Source organism: Tenrec ecaudatus, chromosome 8 (genome assembly GCF_050624435.1).
Source record: "Tenrec ecaudatus isolate mTenEca1 chromosome 8, mTenEca1.hap1, whole genome shotgun sequence".
In the NCBI taxonomy this organism is placed as follows: Eukaryota; Metazoa; Chordata; class Mammalia; order Afrosoricida; family Tenrecidae; genus Tenrec; species Tenrec ecaudatus.
The window spans coordinates 103861213-103877686 of NC_134537.1; the positions used below are offsets into that span (position 1 = coordinate 103861213).

Below are 16474 nucleotides of genomic sequence, written 5' to 3' on the forward strand. Positions count from 1 at the left end.
TTCCACAAAGGAACTGTATGGAAATTGCAGGCAACCCTCTTAGAACTTTGTGTTTTCAACAAACACTTCTCAAACCAGAGGGGAAGAAGAAAGAGTATCTCTGGTTTCTCATGATTCATCTCCTCATTATCTGAGACTATCATTAAGCAAACATAGTCAATGAGTGAGCTGGTTTTGCACACCCACAGATGTGTACAAACAAGGATGTGTCTTAATGAGGAAAAGAAATGAGTGCTGGCTACGTTATCCATCCAGGAATTATTGAAAGATTGAAAATGAGTTGGAGATAAACACTCAGTGATTCAGTGTACATCTTAAATGTGGTGTGCATATTCTATTCTCGTTGAGAAGGCAGGGGTTGTTTCTTTTCTTTGTTATTTGTGGATTCTTAGACATAGGATACTTGGCCAATACGGCTGACTGACTCTATCTGCAATTGGTCTCCAATATTTGTCTGCTAGTTATCACCAGGCAAGATTACCTACAGACACTGAGTCACATTTAAATGATGATCTCTGCCTGGCCCTTAAACAATGACTTCAGAAGATTTAGAGAATTGGGACATTACACAACAAGGTCATTGTCAGAGCTGTATTGAGAGGAATATTTGCCTCAAATAGTTTGGAAGGAAGGAAGTGGTTGAGAATAAGACAGCACTAATCTACTTGAAATTAATTTCACTCTCAAATCACTAGCTATAAGAGAGAACAGCTAGCTGGATTGTAGCATTAGACTAGTCCTATTTGAAAATTTTAGGAGGCACATTATTTGATTTGGAGTAGTTTGTTAGCCGAAGGGAAAAATCCGCCCAGGAATATGGCCCTAAAGGCCATGATTGCTAGGAACATTCATAGATCCAGTGGACTCTCTTTTCTCTTGGAAGTCAATAAAGCAATGATTCCGTTTACCACCTACTGCTCAGTGCTCAGAAAGCAGGCGAGATATTGACCCCTTCTGCCATACTGTTAGCTCTCAACTGGAATTCTCAAGTCGAATCTATAGCTAAAATATCATTTTTTAAGTTATCTGGCTTAGACACCTTAAGTGTCCTGCTAAAACATCTAGACAAATTTCTGCCAACTGAGAGGAAGGGGAATGTATTTAAGAACTACCTGTATTTATGATATGGCTGTGAAATTGAAGCTTATATTCTCATCGCTACTCACAATAGAGTGGCATTATAACCAGGTTTATTGATATTAGATCAGTTCCTGATTAAATTACACTCTGTGTTATTTCACTAGGCGCATCAATTGTTTGGGGGTATAAATATGGTTCCTAACAGCCATGCCCTTGAGCTATGTCAAAGAATGCTCTCCATGCTTGCTTACCATGTTATTGAAAATACAATTCAAAAGGGTTTAAGGTTTGTGGAACTACCCAATTTATCGGAGCAAATAAGACTATTAACTCTAGCTGGGCCTCAAACAAAGTGTTCAGTCCGTGCTGAGATGAGGATTGTGAAATATAATCGCAGAGTTGGTGCTGGCTTGCTGTGTGAGTCAAGTAGACCGAGGGAACCACCGTGCTTCTAGCTCTAATAAGGGAGTGGAAAACATCCCAACACAGAGCTGATGTGAGATCATTGTGCAAATATAAAAGGGTTACGCAAATGATAGAAAATGCGCACATACACGCTTAACACTCACCTGTATTTGGCATTACTAAGCGACCCCCTAAATGGCCAAAGACACCAGTAGTCCTTAGTTCTGTCCTTGTGGGGAGTGATGATAGATTTTGGATATATGGCGTTTTGCTTCTGGGATGTATGGTACTAAAGCCGCGGTTGTTTCCGTGGGGAAAAGTCCCAGAATGATTCTTGCCATGGTATTCAGCTCTGTCAGACACTCCCAGAGAAACCATGAATGAGCTCTGGACTTTGACTTTGATGTCTGTCAAAGGATTAAAGAGCGAAGACTCTGTCATGAGTTCCTTGTCCAGGGGGTCCTGTAGGCAGATGGGCCCACTGTATGTTCGGCTCACTGTCAGGTCTGGTTGCAGGGAAGAATTCAGGAGCAGAGAGTTACCTGGTAAATACAATAATCACATTATAATTGATCTGTCACTCAAAACTATAAGGCACTCTTTTACATATACCTTTCCTAACAACTTGTGGTTGTCTGCTGCTCCACCCAGAGTGCTCTCTCTAGGCCCGACCTACATAACTAATGCAGCTGTCATTGGCTGGTCATTAGTGAACAGGATCATGGACTCAGGGTGTCTAGCTACTGCAGTGATTTCTCCAAATACCACTGACCAAATCATTCACTGCTCCAGAGTTCCACACATGTGCTCTTTTTCAAAACCAGCACCATTGGCATTCTTTCAGGAAACTGCCCCAGGTATTATTATTTATGTGATTATTGTAACTGGCAAAAAAGAAGCTAATTTTTAAAAAGATGTTTTGCACTCCAGTTAGGCAAACAGTAACATCTGCTCATTTGACATGGCAGGAGGTGAGCGAGCATGGTGATGAGGGAGTGTTCTGTGTAACTGAGGCTGCCACAGATTGTAGAGCGACTTCGCGAGCAACTCTGGGTTTCTAGAACTCGGAGAGGAGGTGATGCTCTTGAGAGCACCAGGGTCAGCACAGCTCATGGACCGCTCCTTGTTGGAGCAGCTCATTTGCTCTAATAAGGCATCTGCCACTCTTAGAGGGCAGGGACACCACCAGGGGATGCGAAGGAGTCGAGTCTCCTCGGAGAACAGCTTCAGGTGACTTCCTCCCAGTCACAAACTAGGACTTGACAAATACGCGGGAAGCCGGACTTTGTCACCTGCTGGAGCTCGACAACTTGAGCTCAGCACAATTAAAAAGAAATGCTGTGATCCTTTCTGGTGATGAAGTCATCTCATTCATTAGTAAATAACGACATACCCCTCAGTCCCAGACCTCCCTCCCATATCAGTCCGTCAATGTGACATCTCTAATGGAACCCCAACCATATTAAACAAGTTTCCTCTGGGGCCTCCCAAAATATTTAAAGTATGATATTTCTGAAAATGTTGCAATTCTTGGCCATATTGCATTAGCCTCTACGGCGTTCCCATTTTCTTAATTTGTAATAATGTCTGTCCCCCTAAAATCTTTAATCCTGGCGTTTCCAACTTCTTACTCTGATGCTGGTAGAATCCACTATGAAGCTCAGAATGGGATGAAATAATGCTGTCAATCTAAGTGGTCCCTGATGGTGCATTTATTTCTAGTTTGAGGCCATCGTCCCAAGACACAGCACAATCAAAGGACTGTGCTTTATAATGGAACTGTAGTGGGTTCTACCCTCATTCTGATTCAAGAACTCCCGAGGCAAGGAATGAGATTGAAGAACCAGCTCAGATCCGAAAGAGTGTCAGCACGAGTTTACATGTAAACATGAAAAATCCTTAGAGTCTCCAAGTTTATCTCACCTTCTGAAATTTAAATTTTGGCTCTGTTTGTAAATCACTCTTAGCTTCTGTGAAGGAAAGAAGCAAAGCTATTCCCTTGAGTCAGGCAACCCTTAAATGCAAGGTGTCTGATTACATAAGCATTTATGTATGATAGATTCTGCAATTGAAGAATGTTGACTGCCAACTTGATTCAAGCCTTAGCAGAGGCAGTTCACCAAGTCCTCTCAAACTTTTCCTTGGAAGCGTTTGGTAAAGTCTCTGACTTTCCCTCAGTATGGCGTTCCATTAAAAACTCTCCCTCTTCCTTGCCCTATTGGCCCGGCTTTATTGTTCAAGACAGGAACTCTCTAATGCAGTGGAGGCAAAGTCACGACCATCAATGTGAGGGTCAATGTGTTCCTCTCAGTGAACCTGAGGTAGAGTAGCATTTAGTAAATAGCATTTTGTGAGATTCTTGGCCAAAGATACAAATTTAAAAATGACCAAATATCTTTGCAAAGGTAATATATTACTTTAGTGACTCATAATATATGTAAATTTTGAGAACCTCTAAAGTAATCGCATTTATTAGCAAATATCAAAATAATCCTCACTCCTGGAACTGTGGAAGTCAGCATCACTCTCCCTTCCTCCCTATTGGTTACCAATTGGTAGTCTGTGCTGAACTAAGAAGCCACAACCAGCTTTCAGAACTATGTTCTCTATGCCTATTGGTTTGTCCATATTTTCCTGGATCATTTCATTCTTACAAGTCTCTGGTGAGGAGGAGGATGGTGTCTCCATTGCATGGGCAGCACAACCATTGAACCTCAGAGTGGGTAGCTATTGAAGGATAAAGCCATTTCAGGGCCCCTGGGGGCATTTAGCTTTAAAGCGCTAAACGACTAACAAAAAGGGCATTTGTTTGACCCTTCTGGTCACTCAAATGGAGAAAGCTGCTGTAGTCTGCTCTTCCAAGATGTACCATCTTGGACAACCTATGGAGCAATTCTACTCTGTCCTATATGAGCCCATGGACTGCAAGTTGAAATCAATCTGATAGGAGTAGATTTTTTCCTAAAAGAAATTTTGGACCCAAAGTCAGATGATTAAAAAGCTTCTGGTCCCATACCTAAAGCTGTTTTTCACCCTATTACATTTCCTATATTTTCAAGTGTTATGGTCTAAGATATGGGTGTCTGATTATTTTGAAGAAATAAACTTGAAGTTTCTTACATGGCATAAACATTAGATCTTTTGTATTTATCACTAACTAAATCATACATATTAACCTTTATACTGAAATGCACAGTGCTCTTCTCTAGGGTCATGCATACCTCATACCTCATGCTGAGATACCCTGAAATAAGTGACAAGGCCTAAAACTCTCCCATCATTTCTATTCATCTCCCAATTTGTTTTACTAGCATGTTTTGGATTCAACTTCTGACCCTGTCTGCTCAAGCACTGCTGAGCAGTAAGACCTTTCCTTGCCCTGCACCACAGGCCCTATTGATACACAATAAACAGAACTGAAGGTGACAATATTGAAGATGAGAGTCAAGGTAGAAAACTTCATCCTCTGCAGAGAGACAGTTTCATTTTTCCCCTGAAATGAAAAAAAAATGAATATATGTCTCATCCCCATCTCATGATCAGAAATGGATTTGGTTCACAGAAGAGAATTAAATGACTCTCTGTTTTGAAAATGAGCATTCCTGTATTGTGACATGACAGATTTTCCTTCCCCAACCAAAAAAGATTGCTCGGACTTGGCACTAGCTGAGAATCATTGAGCTTGAGAATTTCATTTTTCCCTCTTGGCTAGCTGACCTATTAGATATCTTCTAAACTCCTTAACATTTAAAATAGAAGCAGCAAAAATAACCGCGCCTAATATGTCATATAGTAAATGTGCACTTGAGAGCAGGTAATGTCGGGGAGGGTGGTCTCTAAACTTGGACAACGTGATAGTAGGTCAAAGAGTTCATGGGGACATTGCATTGCTTTGCATTTCACTTTCCATGATCCTTTGGAAGACCCCCTATATGACCTAAATAAAGCTATATGATCTAAATAAAGTGACCAATAAAGCAATCAAATGTAAACAATGTCCCCATGGCCAACTGAATTATGTTGGTCTTCGTGCCAGTCAAGCATTTGATTGAGCCTGGTCTCCGAATGTACGAAGATGATTTGGCAGCGGCTCCCAGCGCCAAAAGCTACTTTCACACAGGGCGCAGGTGAACCCTGGGGGCCCTGTGTGAGCGCAGTCTATGGCCCTGAGGATGGAATGTGGCGGGTACCTAAGCCGCTGACCTTGACGGACTGTTTTGAAGTTGAAGGTCTGGAAGCCACCTGTCAATGCAGAAGAGTCAATGACGTCCACGCCATAGTCGCTCTGGCTCCGTCTATAAAGGGTGACACCAATGACCAGGACTGCAACAGCCACGACGGCAGCACCCAAGCCCGAGTACAGAGCAATGTCACTGGCATTCTCGATGCCTGAAAGACAGAAGAGAAACCCTCAGTCGTCAGCATCCGCATGGGCCGAAGAGCCCCCCTGGGGGGCCAAACGAAAGGGGAATGGAGTTGTGAACTACTGCTCTGAGAAAATGACATCCGTCACCCAACACAAGTTGTGCTCCCCTTCCCCCAAGACTCCTGTGCCTAAAATTCCTGTCAGTCAGGGGGCTGGTGGTCAGATAGCTGCCCTCCAGTCACGCATTTACCATGTAGTATACTCTTGAAGAGAATCTAGTGTGCAAAGGAAATATATATTTTTCCCCTAGTTAAAAAAGACAACTCTATGATTTATTCGTTTTAGGAAGCCATCTTTACCTGCAAAGGACTTTTGTTTACACGTTACTGTATTCAAGGGGGGACATGAGACCCACAGACAATGCCAGACCACGGTGGACTGCTCTGCTCCTGTAGGCCCTGGGCGCATGCATTCCTAAAGGGAAAGGAGAGAGTGCAGAGAGCCACCAGGTAAAGGGGGCGGAGCTCACAACAACACCTTTTAACTTTGGCACCAATCGTTCCCTGTGAGGGGACAGCGGCTCAGATCAGTTTAGCCTATCCGACAGAGGTAGGGAATGTTGGTTGTGAGATATGCAGGCCTCTGGTGCTAGGTGCTACAGGTCGATAACAAATGCTTTCTAGCACCACGTCAATGCTAGGTTCTAAGAGTGTATGTTGTGAAGGAGAAGTGAACGCTGAAGGGGCACATGCTGTTTCTCCCATACCTCTCCTACTCCATCCTATTGAATGCATGGGCAAAGCAGAAATAAGAGCGTTAGTTTGGATTTAGAACTGGGGTGTCTCCCACCCCACCACAAAATGTTGTAACTAGTTTCCAACCCCTTGGCTATGTGTACTCTGGGCGTGCTTCGTTCCAGAAGCACATTCACAGTGGCTACTGCAATTCGGCATATGAGATTTACCCGAGACCACGTAGTCCTAAAGAGGCATCATCTTGGGAAGCGTGTGGAAATGGAGGGTGGCAAGTGCTAACTGCATAATTAATCTTCCTACAGATTATGCGGTAAGTACACTTAATAGGTCCAAACGTAATTACTCTGTCACCCGGTGTGGGGTTTCGAGGATAAAAGAAGCCCGTCGTATATTTACCTTGTAATTGCATGGCACTCACTATGCATCCGCTGCACCCTAATACCGCACTTATGTTATCAAATGAGTAATGCTAACCACACAAGTAAAGTGGATTTATTTTCAACAAAGTTAGTGGACTGTAAAATGAGGTGCGACCGGATGAAAGCGTGAACAAGGAAAGCAAGCAGAACCAGTTCAGTAAGAGGGTAGCACACACACACGCAAATAATTCTCAAATGTGAGCACGGCCACCAGAAAGCTCAGTACCTGGAAGGTCACAGGATCATCGCGTACTTTAAGACCCGGGAAAGCCAGGTGGGTGTGGAGAAAGAGTGGATGTTTTGATAAGGATCCAAATGAGAGAGGGATCAGGTTGGAGACAAGCTTCTCAGAGCCCCTAGGATCATGGGGCCTGACACCACCCTCTGAAATCCACTGCCTGCCTATGTCTCTGTAGGAGAGAAACGCTCCCTCCCCTTCTCTCCCACCCTCCTCCGAATCAATTGGCCTCAAGGTAAACGTGCTAGAGAACATCATTCTCCAGCAGAGAGAGGTCACAGAAGACAACAGATGCACCACGCCAGGGGAGCAGGAGTGGTGAGGGCACTTTGGACCAATTGCTCTATGTTTTCCTTGGGCTCTATTGACTGATGACATAATCACCTTCAAAAGGTGTAACCAGGGAAAACACACCTGCTCAACCACTGAACACATGTCGAGAAACAGCCTGGCAGGGCACGGGATGCAGCTGCTCAGCTGCTGAGTCGGCAGAGAGACAAAGGCCTCTTTAGCTACCCAGGCCCTAAAAAGACGGGCTGGCAACCAGGGAAATGTCCTTGTGGAAAATGGACATTAATGGACACGATCATCCCAAAACAAAATTGAGTAGCAAGAACAAGTTATCTTTGTTCCCCTAGGTTCCCAGTTTGCCCTTTATGTTCCTCCTCCTTGCTGCACAGGTAATCCAATTCTGCGTCTCCCTCCAGACACACGTCTTGTTTTCAGCAAAAGACCCTGTGTGTGCATTCTGACGGAGATATAAAAGTTTCATAGGACATATGTGCTTCCTTTTCCAGGAATAGTTTCAGAACCTATCTGATTTAAGTTAAGAAAATGAAATATGAAATTGTAGAATTTTCAAAAAGTGAGTACTTTGGGGGATAGAGTGGGAGGAAGAAAGGAGCTAGAACCATGTGGAAAGCAAGCACTGCTCCTTCAAAAGCACAGCCGAGACCACCTGTGAGGACGGACGTCTCTAAAAGCTGGGAGTCAATGCAGAGGGATGTCTATGATAAGATAATGGGAGTGGTATTTAATTTACAGGAACAATCTGTTCTGAGCATTAAAAACTCATGATATAGTCATTGTATTAAAGGAGCAAGCATTTGGGGAGAGTCAACCATACAACAGGAGTGAGATATGTCGATGAATCAACACATGACTTAACTCCTTCGTGTTTGCTGTCTAAACACTGGAAGACCAGTCGGATTCTGGCACTCTCAATGCGGTTACAGTCTGCCCCGGTCATCAAACCACAGGCTTACTTCTGAAGGATAAATATCTTTACCTAAAGCTCAAATTCGTCTAATGGACTTCTTTATCTTTTCCTCCCTTCTCCTCCTCCTTTTCTTCCTGCTCTTCCTCTTCTTCCTGTTTATCCTCCTCCTGCTGCTTTTCCTCCTACTCCACAGACTCCATCGTCACTGCGCCCCAGGAAAATTCAATTAACGATATGGCCACACGGTACAGCCGGGAGCCTCACAGCCTTCTCCTGGTCCACTCCTGTGCTCACATTCCCTTTGGCTGCACTACTGTACACCGTAACTTATAATTAATGTAGCTACTAGGTAAACACCTGCTGGTGAACGGCCCCTTGTATTCATCACCGAAATATTCTCCTGCCTCACCAGGCATCTAGTACCTACTCCTCTCTCTCTCTCTATTCATCAAGGGCCAGTCCAGCACCTCCCCCACCCCACCTCATGAAAATGATTCTGTCTTCACCAAGTCGGAAACCCTGCTAACTCTTGCTCTCTGAACTCTTGTATCGACATTATACTCTAAAGCTCATTTTTATCATATTTTATATTATTGTTAATTTTCCTAGTGCTAGTGAGTTAGTCCACACTTTAAATGCAGTAATGAGAATCCTATCATTTCCAACAAAGACTTGAAAACCCTAAGTCCAACAATTCATCAACCGCTTGCAGAGACCTATTACATGAACCACATCCTTGTGGCGCCTCTGCTGTAGGGACCCACTTCTATTGACATGTATGCATACAGATGTTCATTCAATGCTAGATCTCCTTTTCCCAGATACAGCATCACTGACTGGTTAGTTCGAAGTGATTTTTAGCAACTATGTTGATGTCCTGCGCTTAAAACGGATATTCTGCCTTTGGTAAACAAAATATTTTTCTCTGGTTTTACGGTGCATAAACAGTAGCTTTACATATCAACAGGTTACTGGTGTCTTCTCTGTGTGCTTCATCCGTAGTCCCTCTTTTCAAGCATCACATAAACTTCAAGCAAAGCTGGAAAGATCCACTATGTGATTTTTTTTAAAGTGTCTATCATCTACCAATTAAAAACAACTGTAATTGATTGAGAAATCTCTTGTATTCCAAATGAACCAGAATTAGTGAGGGATGGAAAGAGCCCCGGGTGATGTTGTCTGGGAAGCCTTGGACAGCTACCTGCTAGCTGACAGTTCAAACCCACCAGCACAAAATGAGACTCTGCTCCCGGAGAGATTACAGTCTTAGAACCCTAGAGGGGGTCTCCTGAGTTGGGATGAACTTGATGGCAGTGGGTTTGAGTCTTTTAATTGAGAAAAGCACGCATTGCTGGAGGGGGTATGGGGCAGCTGGAGAGAAAGACCACAGAGAGTAACAGACAGTTGGAAACTAGGATTCTGCAGAGGATGTGTTTATGGATTCATTTGGCCCGGAGAAAGGAGAGCTATACAGTGACTTTGTGGTGATCTTTAATGCATAAAGGGGGGCTATAAAGGGAGAACAGACCCACCATGGGTGCTCAGTGACCACTCATTTATGATGAAGCTAGTAAGCACCTCGCCGTCATCCCTAACAAGAACTGAAAAGGAGAACCTGGGCTTTTATGATGGCAATTGAGGCTCTGGTTAGATATTAAAATGACCTTTTCTACAATGAGAGTTGTTAAAAAACTGAACTGTATTTCTGCAGGAGATTGTGAAATCTCCTTTCACAAAGTCTCTAAAAAACAGCACAACTTTACAATAGTCTGCAGTTATTTTATTTTTTCTCCAAGCTGGTGAGTGGACTAAATGACCTTTCCAAGTCCCTTCAAACTTCTTAGTTCAAGGAATAGACATTAACAAACTTAAAGGTTTTTTTAACAGCAACATTGTTTTATTTTATTTTATTTTATTTTAAAAATAAATTTCTTGGGGGATCGTACAATTCTTATCACAATTCATACATCCATCCATTGCGTCAAGAACATATGTACATTTGTTGCCATCACCATTTGAAAAACATTTGCCTTCTACATGAGCCAATATTAATTGGCTGCTCATTTTACCCCTTCTTCCCCACTCCCCCTAACTCTTGAACCCTTCATAATTCATAAATTATTATTATTTTGTCATATGTTACACTGTCCAACGTCTCCCCTTGCCCCTTTTTCTGCTGTCCATCCCCCAAGGAGGAGGATATATGTAGATTCTTGTAATTGGTTTCCCCTTTCTACCCCACAATCCCTCCACCCTCCAGGCATTGCCACTCTCACTACTGGTCCTGAAGGAGTCATCTGTCCTGGATTCCCTGTGTTTCCAGTTCCTATCTGTACCAGTGTACATCCTCTGGTCTATCCAGACTTGTAAGGTAGAATTGGGATCATGATAGTGGGGGAGAGGAAGCATGTAAGAAACAGAGGAAAGTTCTATGTTTCATCATTGCTATCCTGCACCCTGACTGGCTCATCTCCTCCCCACAACTCTTCAGTAAGGGGTGTCTGGTTGGCTACTGATGGGCTTTGAGTCTCCACTCTGCACTCACCCACATTTACAATGATATGATTTTTTGTTTCTTGGTGCTGGATACCTGATCCCTTCGACAGTTCGTGTTCACACAGGCTGGTGTGCTTCTTCCATGTAGGCTTTGTTGCTTCTGAACTAGATGACTACTTGTTTATCTTTGAGCCTTTAAGACCCCAGATGCTATATCTTTTGATAGCTGGGCACCATCAGCTTTCTTCACCACATTTGATAATGCACACGTCTGTCATCATTGATCATATCAGGAAGGTGGGAACCCACTGATAGGATTTTTAGTTCTTTGACGTCTGATAACTGGTCCCTTCTACACCTCATGGTCAGACAGGCTGGTATGCTTCTTCCATGTGGGCTTTGATGCTTCTCAGCTAGATGGCCGCTTGTTTATCTTCAAGCCTTTAAGACCCCAGACGCTATATATTTTGATAGCCGGGCACCGTCAGTTTTCTTCACCACATTTGACTATGCACACATTTTTCTTCAGCAATCATGTTGGGAAGGTGTGCATCCTGGAATGCCAATTTAATAGAACAACGTGTTCTTGCATTGAGTAAGTGCTTGAGTGGAGGCCTAATGTCCATCTGCTGCCTTAATAGTAAACCTATAAACATATACACATAGAGCTGTTTCCCCACACTCATATCAATATATTTACATACACACATCCCAGTCTTTAGAACTCTAAAAATACCCTTTGTCACCTAGTTCTTTCCTCTATTTCCTTTAACTTTCCTCTTGTCCCACTAGCATGCTCAGCCTTCATTTGGGTTTCAGTAATTGCTCTCGGTTACGTTGCCCTTGCTGAATCCCTACCAGGCCTCTCACCCCCTCCTTGCCACTGATTTTGGATCACTGTTGCTCCCCTGTCCCTGGGTTGATCAGCACCACCTCCTTACCCCTGACTCCCCCTCTCCCGTGTCCCCCAGAAACATTGGTTCCGTTGTTTTCTCCTCCAGACTATTCATTCAGTCTATTTTATCTAGATAGATCTGTAGAGAAAATAACATGCACTAAAAATCAAGCCATAGCCAGATAGGTGATGATAAACTTAAAGGTTTTATAATGTATGATAATCACACCTGCCATTGGTAGGAACCGATATTTCCAAAGGACTAACCAGAAGAGCTGCCCACTGGGTTTGCCTCTCTGTTGATACCTGCTTTTGGACTAAAAGGCAAATGAATGGCCTGTCTTCATTAGTAGCCCAATGCTTAATCCACTGAACCACTAGGGCCCCCTTCAGATAAGTAAGAGTCAGTGAATTTAGCCCCACACAGTGGGGCTGAGTGATGTCTCCTCAAGAGATGAGGCCGTAGTAGCCATATCAGTCCCCCCAGGCCCAAACAGTGGCTGTCCCAGCAGGGCACCTGGGTGCAGCTAGTGCTGTTGACAAGTAGTTTCTGTGCCAAAATATTTGACCGCCTGCTGAAATATAAGTGATCAAGATTTTGCTAGAGTTGCTTGCATTGCTCCCCTCAAGCAGGAAAACTTAAAAAATTTAATTTAGCACATCAGAGAAGTGTTTTTACATGGTCAGCCATGGTCAGCAATTGCGACTATCTTTTCATTTCTAGGAGTCTTATATTCCCTTAACTGATCTGCACCTCGGTGCTTCCAGTTTCCTGTCCTTGGAAACATCATTAGCGCTATCTTGATGGCTATTGTTTTACCGTTATATTTCATCACAATAGCCTTAATTATGCCAGGTACTCTTCCAGTTCCTTGCATTTATTAGCTTATGCCAATCCTCCCAAAGTCGGTGAAAACTCCCCCACTTGCATGCAGAAAGGAGCCCTGGTGGCTGTGTTGGGTAAGTATTGGGCTGCTAACTGCAAAGTCCAGGTTCCAATCCACCAGCTGCTCCATGGGAAAAGGTTGAGACCATCTCCTCCCAAAAGTATATCAAGCCTTCAGAACACTAGGTATGATCAACATCTGTCAGAATCAACAGGATGGCAAGGCATTTGGTTTTGAGTGTTTAGATGCATAAACTGAGACAAGAAAATCACTTACCTTGCCCAAAGTTTCCCAAATGGTAGCTGGTAACACTGGGATTCAATCCCTGGCTAACTCCAAAATCAATGTTATTAATCATTTCCTATAGAATAGCCTGTCAACCTTCACTCCTGATCGTGTCACTTGGCTAGATCTCAATAACAGCAATGGAGTGCCTCCTAAACCTAATCATTCCTGAGTAGCCAAAGAGCAATTTAGACCCACACAATTCACACAAGGGAGGAGGGAGGCACATGCCATCCTGGAAGGCTCATCTAGAAGCCATGCATTGAAAGAGCGTTCAGGGCTACCTACAAAGAAGGAATCCTGATGAATGAGACCCTACTACTGACTTTTGGCTGCTGAAACTGTTGGAAAATAAAAGTCTGCTGGTTAAAGCCACCATCTATTGTATTTGTGTTACAGCAGCACCAGAGACAAAGAGTTACGCCCTGCAGGGGGCGGGGGAGGGGCTTTAGAAACAGTAAGGCCTGGTGCCTTCAACAAACAGGGGATGGAACAGCCCCTGCACCTTCCTTGAAGTTCACTATTTTATTCATTGTCTGTGTCCAAATAACACGTTTCTCACAAACTCCTTTCCTTTCCTCGTTTCCCGGAAGAATGATTCCCCGTCTGTGTCAGGGCAGCTCTGGCACAGCCTTCTCCGCCCTCTTTCGGGACCTGACCTCATTCATTATTCTCTTTTGGTCTCGCAGCTTCAAACTCTCCCTTCACGCTTGAGCCTTCCCGTCCATCTACAATCACACTCTAGTCTCCCTGGTCACCTCTTCCCAAACGTGTTGCTCAACTTACTCTCTGAGAAACATTCACAAAGATGCAGCCTTTTATACATCTCCTGAATTATGAGTTCTTTGTGTATAGGAATGCAAAGCATTTTTATTTAAATTAAATGTTTCTTAATAAATTTTCCATAATTTGAAGTTAACTGTCTTTATTGAAATTTAAACATCAAATAAATATGAGTCATAATTCATGTGAGATTCGAGAATGGTTTGGAAAGTATTTTTTAAGTAAAAAAGCTTTTCCTCAACAATCATCTCACTGCTATTGAGTTGTGGCCTCAATGTCTATTCATCGTGCCCTCCAAAACAAATTTCCTCCAGCCCCCAATAATCTCACTGCCATCCAGTCAATGCTGACTCATAATGACCCCCCTGCGGGATTCCGGGATTTTAACTGTTTACAAGATTAGCAGCAAACCCTGGCTTTCACCCAAGGCGCAGCTGGTGGTTTCGAACTACTGATCATACAGATCCCAGCCCAAAGTCTAATCACTATGCCATCCCCAATAATACCTCCTCCAAAATAGTGATTCTCAATAGTACCTTGTGATTCTATTCAGAGGAGAGGAAACATATGTATCCTTGTTTTCCTCTTTTTTACATTAAAAGCATAATGCTGTACTTTCCTTTCTGTACTCTTTTCAACCTCTGCTTGTGGTATCTCCTTATCAGAAAATACAGCCCTACTTTATTCCTTTTTCCATTTGCTGAGCTCATTACCAGGTTGCATGATAATTTATTTAACCAGTCCCCTGTTGCTACTTTTTTGATTGTTCCCCAAACCTTTCAAAGTCTGTCTTTCAACTTAAATCACAGTTCTCTTTGAAGGGCAAGTGCGACAGAAAGTGACTTTGTCTTATTCTTTGCCACTGCTATGCAGCAGTAGATGAAACAGCCAACTCTGTGCCTAAAATTTGACTCTCCTACCAGCTCCTGTCTTCTTGTTTCATAACCACCCTTCATTCTTCTAGTTGCACATATGCGTTTTAACCTTCCGTTTTATGCTCCTTTTGGAAAGTTACTCATACAGAGAGGGTACCAGTAACACCTCCCCTCGGTCTAAAGAATGCCACGTCACAATCTCTTGACTAGCTTCCTTCCTTTGAGAAGATCTGGGCTCATATCACCTTCCTGCCGGCTGGACAAAACATTGTGTGATAAGACTTCACATTTGTCCACTGATGTTCATATGTATCCATCTTACTTTCTTAAGTTTTCCTTCTGACAGTGATACTACCAATGGCAACACCTGTGACTCAAGAGTCATCTCCGATCCTCATCTAAGAACGCGCTTTCGTGACTCACATGTCTCTCAATCTCCACATTCAATACTAAGTACCCCACTTGACATCTATTTCTAGTCACCAATTGACTGGAACCTATGGCCAGTATTGGATCATTATAAACCATGCAAATCCCAAACTCATGCCATGGACATGGGGCTTTGTCCCTCTGGCGGTGACTTTAAGGAATGGAGCAAAACTACCGCTGAGGGTTTCCAGAGCCACCCTCAATGGTATGATCAGCAGTTCGAAACCACCAGCAGCTCCACGGGAGAAAGAAAGAGCTTTCTACTCCCATAAACACTTAGAGTCTTGAAAACTCACAGGAGTTGATTCAATGACAGTGAGGTAAGAAAATGCATTTGAGGTGGCATACTGGTTTTAAGTTGCACTTCAATCCAAAAGATCAGCAGTTCAAAGCTACCAGCCAATTCTGGGGAGAAAGATGAGGCTTTCTGCTCCTATCAAGTGCTACAGTCTTGGAAACCCACAGGTTCCTTGTCCTATGGGATTGCCACAATTTGGAAAACACTTGATGGCAGTGAGTTTGTTATTTTAGGATATGCATTTGAAAGCTGGGCAAGGAATACGGAAGACTGATGAAGAATTTATGCATTTGAATTGCCTTCTTGAGGAAGGATATTGCGAAGACCATAGATGGCCAAAAGAAAAAGCAAATCTGTCCTGGAAAAGTACAAGCAGAATGTTCCTTAGAAGCAAGGACGGTGAGACTTTGCCTCACATTATTTGGAAAGGGCCTCATACTTGGTAAAGTAAAAGGAAACAAAACAGGAAGATTACCAAAGAGGTGGATTGAAACAGTGGTTGCAATGATGGCTCAAACTTAAAAACAATTGTGAGAATGGTGCAGGACCTGCCGTGTGTCCTTCTGCACATGTTACTATGAGTCAGAGCTGATTTGACAAAACTTAACAACAACGAAAACATCCGTCTATAAAATATTTTATAACAGTGAACACTCAGACACGTTATCTTCTTCTTTTTAATAAGGCTGCCAGATTTAGCAAATAAAAGAAAAACACCTAAAACTGAATTTCCTATCATTCATCATTTAATATAGGTACTTCTCATGCAATAGTAGGAGGGTGCTTGTGCTAAAATTTTGTTGCTGTTTATTTGAAATTGAATGTTAACAGGAAACTCTTTCTTTGAATCACAAAGAATTGCATTTTGGCCCATCTGATAGGGAAGCAGGTTAACAGTAAAAGTCAGAAAATTAATAAATAAACCCTAATGTTTAATAAATAAACCCACACCTTGAGAAAATAGCTTCATGTTTTTTAACTTATACTGAAATTTTAGATGATAAAATCTATATAAAGCTTGAAAAATACTAACAAGTGCAATGG

At 42.9% G+C, this 16474-nt stretch overlaps 1 protein-coding gene across 8 annotated transcripts in view; it reads right to left on the reverse strand.

Annotated features, from left to right (window-relative positions):
- UNC5D (unc-5 netrin receptor D) overlaps positions 1-16474 on the reverse strand; it is a 697582-nt gene that overhangs the window by 88444 nt on the left and 592664 nt on the right. For 4 of the 8 annotated variants that reach the window (XM_075555759.1, XM_075555758.1, XM_075555755.1 and 1 more), the window contains 2 exons: positions 5728-5874; positions 1650-2027 (listed from right to left, as the gene is read on the reverse strand). In XM_075555759.1, the coding sequence (XP_075411874.1) occupies positions 1650-2027; positions 5728-5874 (525 nt within the window). Of the gene's footprint in view, positions 1-1649; positions 2028-5688; positions 5875-16474 lie in introns of all 8 variants that reach the window. The other 4 variants (XM_075555757.1, XM_075555756.1, XM_075555753.1 and 1 more) reach the window with 1 other exon arrangement.